The 17,074-nt window shown below is 30.0% G+C and overlaps 1 protein-coding gene across 1 annotated transcript in view; it reads left to right on the top strand.

Moving 5' to 3' along the window:
- Window positions 1-17,074, top strand: part of LOC148233092 (uncharacterized) — a 535,519-nt gene that overhangs the window by 356,884 nt on the left and 161,561 nt on the right. The window contains exon 6 of the mRNA XM_088190536.1: window positions 11,715-11,754. Within this exon, the coding sequence (XP_088046662.1) occupies window positions 11,715-11,754 (40 nt within the window). The remainder of the gene's footprint in view (window positions 1-11,714; window positions 11,755-17,074) is intronic.

The raw sequence follows: 17,074 nt of genomic DNA, 5'->3' as shown, positions 1-17,074 counted from the left end.
CGGCAATAATAATGCAATAATGACGGCGGCTTGTAATATAGAGGCAATTTGTTTCAATGTATCTTGAGTATATTTTTTAGAAAAACTACAGACACACATACATACAAAATCCTAAAGGCATCTTACTGACATTTTCGTTTAAAATATGAATATAAACTAGACAAAGTTGTATGTGCTTTTATAATAAAGTTACTAAATTATGAATATCTGACAAGTGCAGAACATGTCAATCACACTACAAAAACTTTAAATGGTAATATTAAGTCATAATATTAAAAATATATGTTTGGTTATTTTGGCTTAATTGTAATTAATTGTTTTATTGTTTTTTAAGTTCAAATGATTTTATTTGATAGTTAAAGTTTACTAATCGAATTATTAGAATGAATTAATTAGTAAACAATAACTCATATATTATGTTACTAGACTATCGTTCGCTTTGGCATTTTTTCTGCGCAATATTAGCTGTTTTATTTCATCCTGATAAACGCATGCATCACAAAAGCTCACAGCGTGCATCTGCGCTTCAGACTACTAGACATCAAACGTAGATACATCCATAATATCCCATCTCATCCACAAGTGCATATCTTTCATGGTCGTATTATTTGCCGTCATTACCCTCAGCTTCGCAGATATTGTTACAGCGTCTGACAGGTGAAGCCAGACGCTTCGCCCTCGTTGTTTCAATTTGTTTTTCACAGAAACACACGTGTACACTTTCCTTCGGCTTCCCACAACCCCACCCTAAAAAACACCCACACACACATCAGTCAAGATTAAATTTTACCCGTATGAATTATCGCTGAAATTAACTCGTCCGAGTGTTCCTTTCAAAACACAAAGGGGTAGTTGTAGATATTTGCAAAACGAACCACCCACCCATCACTATGAATAATTACGTATTATGTTATCGGTTGAAAAAGCGACACACCTCGACCATTAGAGTGAAGAAAACGGTTAGCGGATTCGTCTCGGATTCTGTGTCCCACAATTTGCGGTCGTATCTGATCAGGAGCCGGACCGGCTGCGGAACCGGAACCGGAACCGAGAACGCCCCATCCCTTCATCCAGCTAGTTCCGGGTCCCTTTGTGCGGCACCTTCTGCGGCCGATTGAGAAATGCGCATTGATATGGGGTTGGGATAGTGCGTTGGATAAATAACATTTACAGATTTCATTGCGTAATAGTTTCCTAATGATCTAAATAGTACATATGTATCCACATAAATATAATACAACTAGTTGTTTAAAATTTATAATTTTAATAATATATTTTAAATAAATTTAAAATGAAAACTGTTCTAAAAGCATTTAGCGCATAGAATATATTTAGAAATTTATAATAAATATTTTGTAGAAAAATAGTAAATTCTTCTTTTGGCCGAATCTAAAATCGTTTTGTTGAATGTGAAAAGCATTGTTAATATGAAAGCTTAAAAACAGGGTTAATCGGTTTGTAATTTGTAACTTAAGAAATCTTATCCATATTTTTGAAGCAATAAAACTGTAGCATGTTTATGCTGCTGATAAGTTACTCATGATTAACTAAAACTATTTTTTTATTTTTTGAGTAAAATATTTTAAGAATATATTTTTTTTCATATATTTTTGCAGCCTTTTTAGCTTAACCCCAATAAGCTATTTGCTATTTAATATAAGGACTTATTTAAAAAACGTAAAATAATATTATGGTAAAACTAAATGATAATAATAATGTTTTGAAAATAAAAAACATGTTTGTGAAATAGTTGTACTGTCAGGATCACTCATATTAGATATAAAATACATTTATCATTATCAAATTCAAAACTCTTTTTTATGTCTTCGTAACAAAAGCGCGAAAGACAAAACCGTGCCGTAAAAAGCATGCGATCAAAATAGCGCACCGACATAAAATAAAATTGCAAAGAAAAAAACCGTGCAAAGTATTTAAAAATATTTTTTAATACAATCTTATTCCGGTGTTAAATAATATATAAAAGAACATATCTTAATTAACATCTGTCGATTTATATATTATAGTACGAAAAGTAAAAATATGAAAATATTGTAAAAATATTTGTTTTGATAATAAATTAATTACATAATTAGAATATTAAAATTATTATCTGAAATTTTTAAGGACATTGAAATTTAAAAATCAAATAGTTCAAAATTATTATTTAGTAGGTACTTAATAAAAATTTTTTTAATTAATTTTCTAGCTTTATTCGTGTTTGTTACTATTACTGTTTAATGCCACAGTAAATGTGTTATTTTGCTGTTTATTAAAACTAATATATTAAATTTCTATGTTTGTGTCAGCTAATTAGATAGAAATGCAATGAAATGGATGCGAGTGCCGTAATAAATAAGTATCACGTACTAAGAGCTCAAAAAACAAGCAGCTTCGCCCAGAAATACAAGCTGCATAATTAACACGACAAAACTAAACGAAAATTTAATTTCGCTGAAATCATAAAACGAAACACGAATCCGCCACCCCCCACCGCCAAAAAGCCAGGGGCGCATTACGTGAGCCGCGCGACTTCACAGCCGCACATTCATCGCTTTGATTGTTGCTCAACTTTTTAGCAGTTTGTGTCCTTATTCACCATGGGGTGTACCGCCATACATCAGGGCATCATCTGGCGCCACCACCCCCCACCGCCGAAACACCCCCATTATTTCACACATTCCTCCGCGGGATTTTCAATTGTAATTAACATTTGGCCGAGGCCATTAGTGTAATTAAAGTGCCAGCTTGTCGCACACCCCGCCACGACTCCCCATTTTTGCGATCCTCTAATAATTAACAAGGCGCCCATCTCTCTGTTTTGCAATTTTACAATTAGGAAGACATGGATTGCGCCTCCCGTTCCCCCTCATGCCCGCTCACCCTGCGCCGACTTCCGGTCCTGGCCCTCTTGCCAAGACATCCGACGCGACACATTATCGAGATAACTCCGCAGCTTTGAGATTGCTTTAATTTCATTTAAATCTCAGTACAAATTAGGCGAAATTAAAGCAAATCGCAGAAAGATAGAGGCCGGACTTAATTAAAAGGGATGTACATAGGCTCCGAGACGGTCTCTCCTCTCGCGTAACTCGAGCGAGTCGCGATGAACTTTGAAGAGATTCTGTCGTATATACTCCACTTACACATAAATGCCTCAGAAGAATTTAAGAAGAATGAATCATTTCGTTTATATAAATAAATAGGCAGTGATTTATTCATTTTAGTCAAAAAATATGTATTACTTGTGTACTTTGTTTAAGTTCAAAAAATTAGCGACTAGCTATAGAATCAATAAACATAAAAAATATGTTATGCCACGCTCAATAAAAAAATTTAAGTGTAAATTAATTGTAATAAAAAGTTACGTAATTAGTAAATTATACAGCAGAAAATAAAATTAAAGACTTAATCCTGAATGTGAATATAGATGCAGCATATAATGAACATAAACATATACAAAAATCTTAAGTAAATCTTCAAATTTATTTTTACTGTATAATTTACTAATAATGTGACTTTTTATGAAAATTAATTTAGCACTTAATTAAGTTTAATATATTTATTTTAAATTTAAATTTAAAGTAAATATATTAAGCTTCTGACTATAATAATAAATGCATGTTTTATTAACGGTCACTTTCCAATAAATGATATGTTTCCTCTTATTTTGCAAAAATTTATAACATCATATGATTCGTAACATTTCCAAAACATACTCTTTACACTTAACGTGTTTTGGAAAAAATAAACTTTTTTTTTTAATTAAGTAAGTATATTCGAAAGCTCTATTTTGTAATAAAAATTCAAGCTATATCTTTAAAAGGAACCAAATACAAGCGTTAACTAATGCCAAGTCGCCTAAAAGCTCGTACGGAGGCCCGGTCAATTTACCGTAAGACTCGTTTTTTATTAAGAAAAAATAATTAAGCGTTTTTTTTAAATGCAAATTAAGCTTTTAAACACTTTATGCATACAACATTTTTCAGTAGGATTTCATTTTGCAAAGTTATGACACTTTTAATTTTTACATTGGCCGCTATTTTGTAAAAAAATATATATTTTTTTCATACAGAACGTATAGTTCTATACGATACTAAAAATGTAATTTTTAATCTTTAAAACCAAGCAGTTAAGAGCGTTAACTCTTCTGAAAGTCTCAAAATGGCTCGTATAGGGGTTCAATCGAACTGATACATCGCTTGTTTTGAAGCAAAAAACTATTTTTTTTATATTTTATTTGGATATAATTTAGGCTTTTAAATATTTCATGTATAGCGATCTTTTCGTTAAAATTTAAACCTACTGAGTTACGAGTGTTTAAATTTTTATACTTTTCGCCATTTTGCAAAAAATTGACACACTGGTTTTTTCTAACAAGCATATACAGGGTGCTAAATAATTCTATACTGTCACAAAAATTAAACTTTAAATATGTATAAATAAGCTCACACTGACTTCAACTATATTGCAAGTCTTATGAGCGTATGTATGGTGGGTCGAAACGTGTTTTGGAAAACAAAACTTTTTTTTTTAATTTTCACTTAGTCGGCGAAAATATTTTGTCAAAGTCTTAAATATATAATATTTTTTAAGTCACTGATCCATATACTTATAATTTTAATGACAAAATTCAAAATTTATAATTTCTGGGGGTCATAAAACTTTTATTGTCAAATAATGTTACCCTCAAATTTTTCAAAAATGACAATATCTTATTTTATAAATTAAATATTATTGACTGTTGTTTCGTTTCTTTAGCAAACAATTTTTTGCCTAAAATTTAATTATAAAATCGTTCATAGTCACTGATCCTTGCATTTATATTTTTTCGCTAACAGGAAAATGTTTAAAGAAATTTAAACACAATGTTTGCTAGTCATAAAACTATTGTCAAACAATGTTTTTGAGTGTTATTGTTATGTCTATTATCGTACTACCTCCTCTGAATGCAGCTGTGAATGTAACGGATTAAAACAACTATTAGTTTATTTATTCAATGGCTGTAAACAATTTAGATTCCTTGTATAATTTTATTTATAAAAATACATTTTATAAGAATTCTTCAAAGATCTTTATATTTCTCAAAATATCATCATTTCGCAGTATTCTCGATAATTTCATAATAAATAAATATATCAGTAATTGACGCATGTTGCTTTAATAACACTTAATTTTAAAATATATTCAAAATATTTGAGAAAATATACTTATGAAGAAACTATTGAATAGTATTAATACAAGAACAATCTAATAAAGACGTTATTTATATTAGATAAAAATGAAAGCCATTGATTTAAAGAACTAAAATATATTTAAAGAATTGTTTTGAGTTAATAAATAGGACCATTTTTTTATTTATTTAGTACTGTATATGATAATTAGATTATATATATACTATAAAGGATATATAATATATAATAATGGTAAAATATTAAGTAACTTTACTTAGAAAATAATAATAATACACAAACAGTAATCTATATTTTTTTACATTTTCAATATTTTTCTGTTTTGTTAATTTTCTACAGGCATAATGGTAAATGATAACATGCGATTTGAAGATCTATAAATTGTAATAATGGCAAATTAATTTTACATCCTACGCTTCTAAAATAATATATAAAGGAATTCGAAACATACAAATATATCACAATTTCACCATATTCAAGAAGGGCAAACATAGTATGCCATATAAATACATAGTTTCATAGCAAAAACTGTAAGAAATAAATAATACCGAAATACTAAATTTAAAAAAAATGGAACTCGGGCGCACGGTTGACATTGAGCTTACAACTGTCTTTTACCTAATAACGTTATTTTATATACATCTTTGAATAAAATAAACCAATAAAAAATAAGTCATTTTTCCAAATCCCCGATATCACTTACGCGATTGGTAAAACATATCCGGCCCACGAGCGGATGTAGTCGTTCCATGCGCGGCTCCTTTGTGTCGGCCACCCCCAAAGTCTGCTAATCTTCCCCTTTTGTGAGATGGATATGAGCATTTTTCCTGGCACGGTCGCTGCTGTCAAAGCGCAGGCAAATGCGCCTTTTTGCTTGCGGTTCCCCAGGGCGCTCCGCAGTGGCGCCTCGCGGGGGCGCGCTCGCCGCAAATATCTAACCGGAACTGCGGTGAAATACTTTATTCGTTGCATAATTAATTTAAATATATTACAATAATTTTTTTATTTTTTTTAATAACTTTGAAATAAGATATTTTTCACTAGAGATACCCCCATATATTTTATTATAGGTGTACTGATTTTTTATTTCAATTTTGACCAAGACTAATGTTAAAATCTCTTCTAAATACGACTCTTTAAAATTCATCAATGTGTGATGATACATTTTTTAGAAGGTCTTTTGAAATATTTTTGCAGAAGTTTGCTTCTTTACCGTAAGAATAAAAAACTTTGTGATTAAATTTCACGGCAAAAAAAATAATCGTCGTTTTATTTTTTTTCTGAATATTCCAGTTAAATACTCTAATTGTATTCTGTAATTAGTTTATACAACAAATTTGACTTAATTACAATTTTTCACAATAAATTCTGTCGAATTCCCAATCAGTTGTTTATTGCTCTACAGATTTTGAGCAGTTTTACACAAATGTTTCACATGAACAAAACCTTGATTGTTTGGTTTGCAAATCTGATACTAATTTTCGTATCTAACTTGTACTTTTACATTCTGATCGTTTTCTATAACCATTTTGAAAGTGTAGTTCTACAAAAAAAATGTTTTTGATATAATGGCATGCTTATACATTATTTCTAGTTAATTTTAGAATTTTCGGTGGCATATTTGATGAGGTGATCGATATATTACTTTATCACAAACGTTGCAATGTATAAAAACGTGACTGTACATGAACAGAGGTAGCGCAATACAGACTTAACCAATCTAATTAAAACATGTCTAAACTTGCAGCTAAATTATCTAACAACAATCGTTACATTATCTTATATGATTGGCGACAAAATAATAATTACAACCAAATCACGGGCGTCACTGACGGGAAGTCCCCGTAGCCGGGGATTCCCCCGTCATCCGCGATTTTCATTTTTCCACGTTTGAACGCTTCTCCACTCCTCCCCGGCAAACGCGTCCATTCAGTATTAACCCACAGGCACACAAATCTGCTTGACAATGTTTTTCTTTTGATAAACGCGATGGATGTCCTTTTGACGTCTCGCTTCCCGTTTCTCTGCCTCCCCATTTTTCTGTGTCGTTTTTTTTCGAGGCATTGTTGCGTCACTTCTTTAAAAACGATCGTTCTTCTTTGTCGGGTTCATTTTTGTGACGTCTCCAAAGTCGTTTGTCTGTGACTGTAATTAATATGCAGTCAATCTGACGTCTTTGCAATCTGTTCAGACAAATTGCTTTCAATAAAGAAAACATCAGAAATGAAAATTTTGTAGAATTTAAAAAATGAAATATGTACAAGTAAGTTTTTTCAAGAAAGTTAGAAACGCTCAATTCTGCTTTGATTTAATTATTAAAATTAATTAATGTTGTTTAGCAAATTTTATACATATTTAATTTAGACTAAAAAATAAATAAAGTATTCAGGAAAAGGACTGAATTTTAATATACAAAAGCTATGTGTCTCTCAGATATAAAATATTAAATAATGTATTCATAAAAGCTTTCAGAACAGAAAATGTAACGATATTAGAAATATTTTTAAAATATGTATTATTATCTTAAATAATAAAACAGATTAATATGGTTTTTAAGATTAGGTAAAATAAACCAAGTTTAGTTAGTAAGAATATATTGACATAACATAGTGTTATCTTAGAGATCGCATCTTCAATATTATCCATGTTTTATCCTTAATTGCAATGAAACATAAAGGCAAGTTTATTTAATCATCTGCTTAGATTAAATTAGTTACAACTTTTTTAATGAAGATTACCTCAGTTATTTGTATATGGAATCAGTAAAACAGTAAATTTGGTTAGCTCAAATTAACAAAACGTCAGTATGTCTATAAATGTATTTATTTAAAGGCTAAATAATAAGTTTTTATCGGCAAAGCTTGTTTAAATTAAACCGATATAATTTAGTTTATTCTTAAAAGATAACCATTTGTTTTTCTTAATTCCAAATATACCACAAAAATTCGTTTGCCGAATTCTATCTTAAGAATTCTTGTCGGGTGTCGGTCGCGGCTTTGGAAAAAATATCCCGGTGTTTGTCGGTAGTTGCCAGGTGGGTTGTGTAGGTGGTCCGTGTCGAAGAAGGGTGTTCAAAAGTCCAGTCACGAGCGTGAACCACCCGCGAGAACAATAAAAGGGATCAAGTGCTCTGTTTTGGCCCAACTTTCATCAAAGGCCCCTCTTCGGCCGCGACTTGGCTACTAAAAGATTCGACTCTCTTACTCACTAGAGGGCGACGATGAATGCACCCAGCGTCTCTCCTCTATAATACCTACTATCATTCTGAGAATCAATAGTGAGGTGATTAACAATAAAATAAAAGAAAAAGGGGAAAATATATGCCTTAACATGCTTCTCGAAAATTCGTCCTTAAATAAATTGTGACACATAGAGATTGAATTTGCGGTACTTCCTGGGAGAACTCAAATTTCCTAATTGTAGTGATAGGCTAATGTATCCCTAGTATTATTTATATGTAGATCAAAATAACGACTATTTTATTTAATTAACATTTTTGCAACTGGTAAATAATATTACGGAATATTTAAACATTTTAAGGAAAAGTGAATTTTGAAAGAAATATATTACGCACATGTAGCTTGTGAGACAAATTTTCTAAGAACGAAATATTTACAGATTATCTATTTTCATTAGTCTCTGCCTTTCTTTGAGCTCACTATTTTAAATTTGTTGTTATTGATAAATTTAAAAGAAAAAGTATTTGTTAATATACATATATTTAAGTATATTTGTAGAAAAATCTGAGCAATAGAATTAATAATTTTGTATGTTATTGAGAAGTCATAAAAATGTTTACATTTGTAAAAATCAAAATGAGGGTCATTCACAAAATAATAATCACTGTATATCAATAGCATTACCTTACTAGTGAGTTCTAGTAAAATTTAGATGCACCAAAACATTGTAATGGAATGCAATAAGTTTTGAAGGCATTTGACAAATATGATTAAGGAAAAAATGTATCTATTTTACAGAATGACATTTCTTACTAGCAATTTGCCTGTTTACTTTAAACAGTCACGATACCAAAAACATGAGGTTAGTCTTAGGTTAGGTACATAAAATTATAAATAAATAATGTATCATATATAAAATAATATTTACAAATAAAAAACGTATTAAATAAAAGGCACATGTACAGTCACTCAATACGATAGTTAAAGATTTCAAAAATATAAATAAATAAATCTATATAAATGTCACAAACATAGTAGTTCAAATATATTTTCTTGCAATCTGTCTTTCCATTCTAACATTTAGTAATACTTCTATTATTAAGTCTGGCGTTAGTAAATCGCCCATCAGCGATACATCAGGATAACTATAAATCAAATATTTTTTTTTTAATCTTTTAGTCGATATCTTTGTGAACAATTTATTGCTATGTTTCTATAGTTTTTCCTTGTATCTTCGTTTTGAATTTTCTTCTTCTATCTTGACAATTTTCATTTTCAAGTGTGTGTTTGCAACATAGCACGAAGCATCCAATTCACTCTTAAAATTTTATTTTAAAATCTCTAAATTATTTCTATGTTGGAGTTACTTGCTGATCTCCAGAGTTGAATAACGTATATCAAAATTATTTTAATGATGGATTTGTACGTTTTCGGAGATGTGTTCTTTCTCATGTATATACTTTAGTTCATTTGCCTGTATTTTCCAAATGTACAGCCATTCATGATAAGCCATTACAACTGTGTCGTCAGCAAAGGCTACACAGATAGTCCTGTTTGTAGGTGGCCAGTCTGTGGTATATAGAAAGCACAGTACTGACCTTAGCACACTGCCCTTAGCTACTCCAGATTTTATTGAACATACGAAAAAAAAATTCTCTTGATATATTACTATAAAGATCTATGGCTTAGATATTACTTTACGATTTCATATATATGGGGAGTTGCTACCTTTTTATTTTATATTTTAATCCCCATGCCACACCTTGTCGAAAGCCTAACTTTTATCCAGAAAAGTAGCAGAGTAATATTTCTTTTCCTGCAGATTTTTATTTATCTCGTTTGCCACTTGGTAAATTTGTTCTATTTTGTCCTACTATTGCAGGAAGTTAAATTGGTGGATTGGAATTATCTCTTGTTTCGGTAGTATTTGATTTATTCTACGTAGCAGTTCCTTCTCAAATATTTTTGATTAAATAAGCAATATACTTATTACCCTGTAAGATTTCACATCTTTGCGGTTTTTTTCCTGGTTTTGGAATAAGGATAACCTGTGCTATTTTACATTTTGTTGAAAACTATTGAAGTCTTATAATTGCGTTGAATTGTTTGTTAAAATTTTTTATACACTTTTTTAGTAGTTATTTAAACACATTTTCTGTAATTAAGTCATACCTGAAAGCTTTTTGAAGAATATGTAGTTTTTAATTATGGAATTTATTTATTTTTTCTTTAAAGAGAAGTCGAGAAGGAAATTGTTGAGAAAAAATTATATTTTTTTATCTTCATTTTCTAGACAAGATGCTTGAAATGTGATCAGGTGATCATAAAATGTGTAGCTTTTTATTTATAATTTTTGGCTCATTTTCTATTTCTAGTTTAATGTGTGATATAAGCATTTTTAGTTGTTTGATTTTTTTTGTTTTTTTCCAGTGAGAACAACTCATTGCTTAAGTTACAGTTATTTTTTTCAGATAGTCTTATATTAAATGATTTTATGTCACTTAGGATTTGTTTAAACTCTTTCGTTGCTCTATTTAGTTTGGTTTGAATTTTTGGTATATTTTATAGTTTTTACGTTCTTCTTAGTTTTATTTTCTCTATAATTTTCTTGTGTAACTAGTATAGGTAAGTTATCTGATTTGTTGTTCTCATTTCTTGGGGGTGAGTTTTGTATGGCTTCCGTATCGTAAGCAACTGCTATATATAAATTTTTCATTATTTAAGGGGAACATTCAGTTTATATTTTTGCTTGTAAGGATTTTCAGCAAAGGTCTTGTTTTAATAATAACTTTAGGAACGTAAGTCTTAATTTGCGTTCCTAAAGTTATTATTACCAAAGAATGGTCTAATGAGTGGTTGTTATAAGTTTGTTATAAGTGTTAATTTATGGATGCATACAAAGTTGGTCTCTAAAACTAGTTACTTTATAAAATATGGAATAAATAAAATTTCACCAAATAGGTATCCAATATATTTGTTTTATTATATTGAATTACTGTTGACCTACCCCCAAATATATTATTTTTAAAACAACTTGTGGATTTTTGACGTCGAACGTGATCCACCCCCAATCGTGCAGTCAGTCGTGGGTGGTGGTTGGTAAGAGGGGGTGACGTTTGAGACTCAATGGTGGGAGTCCGAATCAAAGTAATAATGACGGTCTGAAGCGTCGGCTGAATGATAACGGACTGGTAGCCAGTTCGTCTTTTGTTTTCGCCCTTCGGCCGAAGATAAAGGCAGTGGACGGACTTCGAGTGGGCCTCTGTGCCGAGGGCCCCTTTATTCAATCGGGCCCCCTAATTCAATGTATCTGGTGTTAAATAAAGAACTTTGCTCTTTGTTCCAGGCGACCGTCCGATACAAGCACCCGTCTCCACCCAGCCCAGGTGAGTCGATCAGAATTATTATTATTATAATAAGTGATACCTAATGACATAAGTATGTAAAGCTAGCTGACAAAAATGTTTTTGAAAACAAATGGTATTCCTCGAACACCACTTATATTTACTTATGAAATAGAATACCTTTACAAAGTCAATATAATGATGTAAATAGAAGCAAAGAGCAACTTCCAACAAATTATTTAAAAATATAAATGTGAAGCAAAAAGCAACATAAAAAATTATTAGCATGAAAAATATAAATAAAATAATGTTAAAATACATAGAACAAAAATATAAAATAATCGTTAAAAAATAATTGTATCTAATAATATATATTGGAATCAGAAAAGTATTGAAAATTATATTTAAAATAAATATTCCTAATGATGTATAACTGTAATGTCATACATATTACATTACACGTGAGTCCATAAGTGGCATATATATTTTTTATTCTCTCCATCAAGGCGAGTATCAAATTAGGGCTCTCTGCCTTACTAAAAGGAGAGAGAGAGAAAAATAAAGACATATTGGGGTGGTTGCGTCACTCGTGCGGCGAAAAAAGAAAGAAATTACGTACTTTTTCCGTTCCTCGTTTCTACGCCCCTGCAATTACCGTATTTGTGAATAAATATTGTATGAGACGCATTACCGCAAAGTGTGTGTTATTTTTTAGTTGTTATTTAGCTCGTTTGATTGGGGGCGCTTGTGATGGTTATCAGGGGTTTGCAACTGTCAGTGGTGGTATGAAAATATGCGCATTTTAATACACAGAGTTGAGACGAGTTTTAAATTAAATTATGTTTCCTTGAATCATATTTATAACGATTTTATTAACATATACATAAATAAAACTCTAAATGTCTGTTCACATATAACATTTTGAGAAATCAATATATAATATTTTAAAATGTGATATTTTGATGTACGTATCAGAATAATGAGAGAATAGTAATATAATTATTTATTTTTTATTTAAGAGTTTAAGTAACTAATTATACTTAAGAGCAACAATGTGTATTGTTTATTTTTTCAATTTTAAAGCTAAATAAACGTGCATTTAGTTTCTCACCATATCAAGTTATTATCTTTATATAAAAATATATTTTTATGCTATCAAGTTATTACCTATATATAAATAAAAGAGAAACGAAATGTCACAAAATTATTAATATGTACATTACCGATAACTATCTGACACGCCACAAGTAGTATATAACAATTGTTCGCTTAAGTAACTTTTATTATTCAATTTAATATTCACTTTCTTTTTACGAACCTTATATGTAAGGATAATTATAGAGTTGACATATCACTCGATAGTGTCGTGCACGTAAAGGAAAACAAGGGAAAAAAATGTTTAATATTTAACTTTTCCCTTATACATATAGTAGATATAAACACAAATTATATTGCATATGTTACTATAAAATTTCACAATTTATTAACACATTATATAATACTAAAATCATTTTGTTTAAAAGATCAAATAACATAAAAGTAGTACAAATAACCGAATTTTAACATAAATGTATATAACCAATAAAAAATTGAATTTATATAATATTTTTATATATAATATATATTTGGTTATCGCAAATTAAATGTAGTTTTTATATTTATATTCAATAATCATTATTAGATAATTTTTTATACCTAATATGTACGAATACGTATACATCCATCACGATATTTATCAGTGAGATTAGGAAAAATTAATCTGACCTGATTGATCTAAATTATAAATGTATAATAATCACTGATTCTGATATCCCATACACGATATAAATTTAAAAAACACTGAGCTTCATATGGGATATTAACTTAGGACTAGAGTCTCCAATTACTCGAACCATCAACTACTCGAGTATCGAATATTAAAATTTTAAAATACTTGAGTACTCGAGTACTTTCGAGTATTTACCAAACGTACCAAAATAGCTATTATTCAAATTCGTGCACATATAAATAAATAAATAAAATACTTAGTATGTTAATTTTTACAATTATTTTAACTTCACGAACATACTTTTTAAAAAAAATAATGCAAAAAGTGTCTCGAATTTAATATTACTGCTAACCTTTGGTTTTAATATTCCCGTTATGGAATAAACCCTTTCCGTTGCTGTTGATGTTGGACTTATTGTCATTAACGCGTTGGATAAGGCTTCTAATTTATATCTGTTCGCTTTTTATAAATATAAAATTTTTTGAACTCTCTTTTTATGTTCTCGTCTTTCATTCCCTTCTCTGCTTTTCTCTTATTTCCTTCGACTATTGACAAAATAGCATTTTATAATTCTTCTTGATTGGATTTTTTTTCTTAACAATATACAATATTCTACTCCTTCTGATTAATGCGAAGAATTTAAATCTATATCCTTCGAAGATGTATTTGGGTGAATCCCTTTCACTCTAGAGCTAAACGGTTCGCAAAGAACTGACTTTACTTTAAATGCCTTTAAAACACACAATTGTTTTGATTTATATTTTAAGCTGAGGGATCAGTATAAACAATTTACAACACTTTACGCTACAACTGCATAGTCATAAAACCTAAAAATTTTTTTTGTTGATATTTCATATTGTTCATTGCCATAAATTAGATAAGTCGGGACTGTCGAATAGAAAACACAAAAGAAATTTCTCCGTCGTACCCACTAACATAGTCGACGACCGGAACTATGCAACTATGGAACTATGAAAAAATTATACCTGATAGTAACCGCTCTAACTCGGGACTTCGGGCATAAACGCCAAATAAAAGCAAGACGTTAACCTTTACCGGACCGAGTTAAAGTTATTTTTGTTTCTGAAATATTTCAAAATTTTTCAATTTCGAGTGTTAATTGAGTAATTTTCAAAACACTCGATTATCAAGTACTTGAAAAATAGACAAAAATACTCGAGTATCGAGTACTCGATTACTCGAATTGGAGACTCTACTTAGGACTAACAGTCAGCAACTGAAACCGCTTTTCTGTCGTGCTGCATTTTTATTTGTTTCTTCTTGGGTGAAAAAAAGCTTATATTTTTGTTGCACCATATTTTTTTTGATTTGTACATGTACTAAAAAAGTCGATATTTAATTAATATTTTTTAAAACTAAACATTGCAACATTCAGTGACAGAATTCCACATACAAGGCACAACTATATGTGATATTCTTACTTATAAAGAAACTGTGAAACTGTATACAATGTATACAACATATAACATAAAACTCCATTTGATATAAAAATCATAGAAGTGACTATTTAAGAGTGAAGGCGTCTAAACGTTAAGCGAATATTTATTAAAATCATATTGCATGGATCTGGTTGATAATATTATGAATTATATTTCTAATGCGTAATTGCGTACAACTTACATAAAATTCACCGTAAAAATTATTAAATGACTTTTTTTAACAGTAAGTGCTACTTTGTAGTTGCTTTAATATATTTATATTTACCTAATTACCAAAACGGTAAACATATTAATTAAATAATAATTATAATAACAAAGCTATTGTGGTGATGTTTATTTATCTTACTTAATATGATTGCATAAGTAATGACAATAATAAGTTGAAAAAGCAATAACGTAATCCCTACGTAAAATCAACTTTTTTATTAGGCTTATTTGGATTTGTACTGTAATGTATGCAAAAGATTTTCTTGTAATATATAAGACCCACGCAAAGATTGGAGAGGATTTTCCCGCTGCGGAAAAAAGGGGCACATTGAGTAGATTAGTAAATATGATTTCCGCGATGTGTCACCGCTTTTCTTTATTAAGTTTTCCTCAAACAGACTGCTTCCTTCCGAAAACAAAAGGGGAGATATATATCACCTGAGGGACGACTTTACTGACGATAAAAAATGGTCAAATAAAATAATAATATTTAGCTTATACAAGACTATCTGATAAATATCGATCCAGATTAAATAATTTATCTGTTTATTCAAAATCTTCTATAATAATTTATATTTATATGCAGATTATTAATGTAATATTTTTTTATTAAAATTATTTAATTAAGTCCCCCAATACCGGATTTTGTTGGGTGTTAGTAGTAATTCTAATTCCTCCCGGTCCCCGGGTCGCGTGATGCATGTGTATCAGGCACGCTTTCACATTTTCCCCGAGGGTGCATTTTCCGGGTGTTTTTCCGGAAAAATCCACAGTGAAATAAATATGTATGAGTGTGGCACGATAATTACTGACTTGATAAATTGTGTCGAAAGGAGACCGCCCAAAACAATTTTCCGCTTTTTCACAGCCAAATTGTGTGTTTACCGACACCCTGTCTCATTTGCATTTTGTGTAAAAAGGGCAGGTGGAAAAACGTCACATAAGGCGCGAGTTTCTCATCGCCCTTTTACGATTATGTAGATGTGCATGTGACTTGTTTATTTTAATAAAATGATACAATAAAAAATATTATATATTTTTTTCTTAATTTTAACAAAATGCAATCTGTATATTTAGACAATAAACAATTTTTATAGGATTTATATTTTCTTCTTTCTCCTTATTTCCAGCAACTAGGCATTTGAAAAATAGTAAATAATAATAACACTTAGCTAATCTCCACTGGAGGTTTCCTTTAAATAATTCATATAATACCGGTATTTATTTGCCGAACTTTGCTTGGTGGCCGGGCGATTTCTCACGGAAAAATCGCAAACAATTATCTTTTTCAGTAAATTCCCTATAACTTGTAAACCAATTAAGATATTGTATTCAAATTTAATATGTAGCTTCCTTATGATTTTTCGCATAAATACCTGTCAAGTACGTCATTTAACCAGTGTTTCTAAACCTTTGGGTCTAATTTGTTTGAAATAATAGTTTCGAAAACAAATTTATATCATTGGCAAACATCTTACAAATACAAAGTAAGTGAGACTCTTCAATAGATTAGTATTAATTACCTGATTTTTTATCACTTTTTAAATTTAGAAATAAAAATTTTAATTTGTTATTTCTGGGCCACCAGGTCTAACCATTTGTATGCCCATACTCACGAAATGAATTTACGGTACACTTCACTAAAAATATTTTGCTTATTGCACTTTATTAAATTAAAAGTAACATGTATGCTTTCAATATATTTAATATTCATCATTTCTATTATTTCCATAATAATAATTTGGTACTATATAGGTGATATAAACAAAAAACCAAACATTAATTCTCAGAACAGCTTCTTTCTAATTATATTGTATGCCCCGCAATTTCTTTGAGCGAAGGCCTACGCCCATTTCTAAAAGATTCATTGTTGACAATTTACTACCTGCACTTGCGATAGATACATTGGCTCTAATCTTAAGAAAGA

This window comes from Plectrocnemia conspersa, unplaced genomic scaffold (assembly GCF_051122295.1).
Source record: "Plectrocnemia conspersa isolate PC_06_02 unplaced genomic scaffold, ASM5112229v1 ptg000008l, whole genome shotgun sequence".
In the NCBI taxonomy this organism is placed as follows: Eukaryota; Metazoa; Arthropoda; class Insecta; order Trichoptera; family Polycentropodidae; genus Plectrocnemia; species Plectrocnemia conspersa.
The sequence above is the reverse complement of the archived record's forward strand: the minus strand, read 5'-3'. Positions and strand labels throughout refer to the sequence as shown.